This window comes from Pinus tabuliformis, chromosome X (assembly GCF_031772625.1).
Source record: "Pinus tabuliformis cultivar Carrire ecotype Pingquan chromosome X, CPIR1, whole genome shotgun sequence".
Classification (NCBI taxonomy): Eukaryota; Viridiplantae; Streptophyta; class Pinopsida; order Pinales; family Pinaceae; genus Pinus; species Pinus tabuliformis.
The window spans coordinates 1,416,481,708-1,416,486,914 of NC_142308.1; the positions used below are offsets into that span (position 1 = coordinate 1,416,481,708).

The 5,207-nt window shown below is 36.9% G+C and overlaps 1 protein-coding gene across 1 annotated transcript; it reads right to left on the minus strand.

The window, feature by feature from the left end:
- Positions 1 to 1,754: 1,754 nt before the first annotated feature.
- On the minus strand, positions 1,755 to 2,276 carry LOC149145344 (uncharacterized). Its single transcript, XM_089452421.1, has one exon. The coding sequence runs from the start codon at positions 2,274 to 2,276 to the stop codon at positions 1,755 to 1,757; it is 522 nt and encodes a 173-aa protein (XP_089308547.1).
- Between the last annotated feature and the right edge of the window lie 2,931 nt (positions 2,277 to 5,207).

Genomic DNA, 5,207 nt, shown 5'->3' on the forward strand with positions numbered 1-5,207 from the left:
TCTTGCACATCTTTCACACACTTGTTTATCACCTTGACGACAAGGACCACCCTCACCTTTCTAAGAGCTCATTAAAGTGAGTTGAGTAGGGCCATGTCGTTCATTGTTTAAGGTAGAGAAGGTCCATCCCCATAATCTAAATTCTATTGGAGATGTTGCATATCTACACTTGATTTCCACATGTTGCAACTTGATTTGCATAGAAATGCTAGCACAAGTTAGTGTATTGTCATACCAAGAGAAAGCCTTTGATGAGATTGTTAAATAAAAAACAATGTAACTGTGTTATTCCATATCCAACACTAAATTTTGACTCCAACAAACGTTATAACAAAGTAGAACTCAATAGCCCAAGGTAATCAATGACTTAACAAGACAACACTCCAAGGGATGGAGATAGGGAAATTTTGATCATAGATAAACTTGGCCCAGGGTCATGCAAAGTTGGCCAAGGGACATAACCAGAATAAATATTTGAGAGTCTTTGCTCACCCACATTGTAGACAACACAATTTTATTCTAACTAGGTAATACAACCTTCTATCCATTGAGATGCTTCCCATAGTTAAACATTAAGAAAAAAATTACTTGGGATCCAAGACTCACTTCATATTACCATGAAGCCAAAATAACAATGTACTTTGTTTGGATTTCTAGGGCCATAGCTTATTGAGTTGGTCATCTAAAAAAGGTTTTGTATTTATAAATTTTTGAGAGAAAATCCTCACAGGATCCCCATCTCTTCCTTAGAGTATCTAAATGGGGGGCAACTCAACCAATATCGACAATAATGACTAGAAACCTTCAAGTATTTTTTAAGGATTCAAATATTATGCCTATGAATAATATTCTAGGCAAATATTATGGTTTGAAAAATCATACATATAGAATATAGACAAATATTCAAAACAAAAACATGTATTTTGCTATTTAAACTGGTATTTTTTTGGCAAATATTATCAATTTAATCATATCTATGTAAAAAATAGGTGGATTTTTAACCAAATGGGTGATTTTTTTTTATTTATAGAAAATATCCAAAATATAGCTAATTGGTGAAATTTCACACCTAAAAAATTCCTTGGAAACCTTAAAGGACTTTGCCCAATTTGAACTTGTGACCTATGGTCTACTTTTCAACAACATTCATTGAGCGAATGATTCAACCAATTAAAACAACCCTTGAGACATGAACAAAGGTATTTATATCCCATAACAATCTTGTAGTTGGCAAAGGTCACGACTTTCCCCATCTTCAATATCACCATCAAGCATGTGGCCCTAGATTGGTCAAGCTTAGCAAGATATCCTCTAAAATAAGACTTTTGATTCACTCCAAATTGAACTTGTTAGTGTTGGTCCTACTATATTTTCTTTTAAAACTTTCCAAGCGAATCGGTTTCACTTCGATTGCTGAATAAGTTTGTTCATAAAATGAACACCATCCCTAAAATATTGAATGCCGAAAAGATTCAGCAAAGACTTACATTCAAACTTAACAAGATCTTATGTCTTTGCTAATAAATTTATGTAATTTTTTTTAATCCACTAGATCATAAATTTAACATACTAAAAGCAAGACACAAAACAATCCACTAGTCAATCTTGACTCAATACTTTCCATTTAAAAACTTTCATAATTTCTTAACATACTAAAAGCAAGAGACGAAGCAATCCACTAATCAATCTTGACTCAATACTTTCCATTTAAAAGCTTTCATATTTCAAGAAATTATGCTAGGTTAAGTATACATTTAAATATAATCCAGCAGTTGCTTGTCTGAGAAGTGTCTGCGATGCAGTGTGATTTTCTCCTCCAGTCCTGCCCTAGTGTCAAGATGAACCAGGATGCGAGCCATGGTCATGATTCCAATTTGCTCATAAGATTTATCATGCTCCAGGTAGGTGCCCAGCGCGTCACCTATTCTAATGAAAACTTGCGGAGTCCATAATTGCATGGGCAAACCTAGTAGACGAACCCATATAGGTCTAGCACCCAATTGTTCTCGCTCCGGGTCAAAAAGAGGATCCCAGCGCTTCAGCAGGACAGGTGCCAATTCAATATGCCAGTATTGGGAAAGTATCCATTGGGTATATTCTGGTCTGTGAAAGTGCAATGCAAACCAGCCCCTCGCAAGGACCCTGATAACTGGTAATTCCTTGAGGAGAGAGCCCCAAATCTCCTCTGTCCATAGTTTTAATCTTTCTGCAGAATAAGTACGACCTCTTACCCGGCCGACCAATACCTTTCGGGCATTTTCCATAGCATCCGCCATCTGAACGTCTTCACCAAATGTAAGATTAATATCCGAGTCTATTGCCCGAAGGCACTTGCCTTTTTTCAGTTTCTCCGAGCGCTTTTCGATAGGGAAATCCTTGAGAAGTTTACGGCACGGGTCAGAAGTGCTGTGCTGTGCAGAACCCGCCGAGCGGGCAGGTAGCAACGACGTGTTAAAATAGCCCGAGCGGATAAGGGAGCGGGGGTCGATACTGCTGGTGCCCGGATGCAATGAACGGGGGGTTGCTGAGCACCTTGGGGGTTCGTCGGCATCAATGAAACGGATGAAGGGTTTGAGGGCTGAGTGGGCAGAGGGGGTGAAGGCAAAAAGGGCTGAGTAGGGTTCAGGAGAGGCGAATCAAGTGATGGAGAAGTCTGCAGACAGGTACCGAGAAGATGGAGCGTTGCCGGCGAGAGGGGCGGACATTCGAGAGCCGGAAGATCCGCCAGGTTAACATCAGGATGTTTCTTCTTCCCCGAGCGCGGCAGATGGGGATGTAAGGAGGAGGCAGCTGTCTCGGATACTTGTTCTTTACCCCAGGGTTCCATGGCAGGGCGATTATTATATGCCCAAATGCCCTGTTGTGGCATGGGGTCCTCCTCGTAGTCCACGAGGTCCTCTTCGACCATATTACCTGCCAAAACAGTGATGCCCTAGATTACCGACCAGGAAACCGACCGTCAGAGAGAAAGGAATACTTGCTCGCGGGGTTCGACGAAGAAATGTAAACCGCAGGGTAAACCAGGTCCTAGGAAACCGGGAATGGATATGGTGCACGAAAGTCCTTGCCGGTCAAAAGACCGTGATACCTGCACACTGTTTGTTTACCGCCATGAAGGTTAGTGAGTGCCAGGGTCGCCGCTAGGGTTAGGGTTCCGCCATTTTCGCCGATCGCCCAGAGCTCTCATTCCCATCTCTACAATGAGTCGTGTTATAAAGCTCCATGGGAAGTATGTTTTGTTTTTTTCTCTCTCTATATATATAACAATTGAAACCAAAAAAATTCTTATGGTTAAAACATTAAAATGGTGTGTTGTTTGGATTTCTATGCAACTTGATTTGCATAGAAATGCTAGCACAGGTTAGTGTATTGTCATACCAAGAGAAAGCCTTTGATGAGATTGTTAAATAAAAAACAATGTAACTGTGTTATTCCATATCCAACACTAAATTTTGACTCCAACAAACGTTATAACAAAGTAGAACTCAATAGCCCAAGGTAATCAACGACTTAACAAGACAACACTCCAAGAGATGGAGATAGGGAAATTTTGATCATAGATAAACTTGGCCCAGGGTCATGCAAAGTTGGCCAAGGGACATAACCAGAATAAATATTTGAGAGTCTTTGCTCACCCACATTGTAGACAACACAATTTTATCCTAACTAGGTAATACAACCTTCTATCCATTGAGATGCTTCCCATAGTTAAACATTAGGAAAAAAATTACTTGGGATCCAAGACTCACTTCATATTATCATGAAGCCAAAATAACAATGTACTTTGTTTGGATTTCTAGGGCCATAGCTTATTGAGTTGGTCATCTAAAAAAGGTTTTGTATTTATAAATTTTTGAAAGAAAATCCTCACAGAATCCCCATCTCTTCCTTAGAGTATCTAAATGGGGGGCAACTCAACCAATATCGACAATAATGACTAGAAAACTTCAAGTATTTTTTAAGGATTCAAATATTATGCCTATGAATAATATTCTAGGCAACTATTATGGTTTGAAAAATCATACATATAGAATATAGACAAATATTCAATACAAAAACATGTATTTTGCTATTTAAACTGGTATTTTTTTGGCAAATATTATCAATTTAATCATATCTATGTAAAAAATTGGTGGATTTTTAACCAAATGGGTGATTTTTTTTTATTTATTTATAGAAAATATCCAAAATATAGCCAATTGGTGAAATTTCATACCTAGAAATTCCTTGGAAACCTTAAAGGACTTTGCCCAATTTGAACTTGCGACCTATGGTCTACTTTTCAACAACATTCATTAAGCGAATGATTCAACCAATTAAAACAACCCTTGAGACATGGACAAAGGTATTTATATCCCATAACAATCTTGTAGTGGGCAAAGGTCACAAACTTTCCCCATTTTCAATATCATCATCAAGCATGTGGCCCTAGATTGGTCAAGCTTAGCAAGATATCCTCTAAAATAAGACTTTTGATTCACTCCAAATTGAACTTGTTAGTGTTGGTCCTACTATATTTTCTTTTAAAATTTTCCAAGCAAATCTATTTCACTTCGATTGCTGAATAAGTTTGTTCATAAAATGAACACCATCCCTAAAATATTGAATGCCAAAAAGATTTAGCAAAAACTTACATTCAAACTTAACAAGATCTTATGTCTTTGCTAATAAATTTATGTAAATTTGTTTAATCCACTAGACCATGAATTTAACATACTAAAAACAAGACACAGAACAATCCACCAATCAATCTTGATTCAATACTTTCCATTTAAAAGCTTTCATAATTTCTTAACATACTAAAAGCAAGAGACAAAGCAATCCACTAATCAATCTTGACTCAATACTTTCCATTTAAAAGCTTTCATATTTCAAGAAATTATGCTAGGTTAAGTATACATTTAAATATAAAATATAAACATAAAATTTAAATTAATATAAAGTTGATTATCAAGAACTAAATCTCCGCCGATACAATGGGTACACAACTAACTAAAATGATCAACTTTTTAATGTGAAAGGTAATGCTATGTTAAGCCTACATTTAAAGTTTAATGTATAAATAAAAAATAAATTAATATGACGTAATTATCAATAACTAAATCTCTACCCAAACCATGGTTAGATCAAACTGCGTACACCTAACTGGTTTCAGTAATGGTGACGTTTTGAATTTATCTTATATAGAAACATCAACAAGCAGCTGT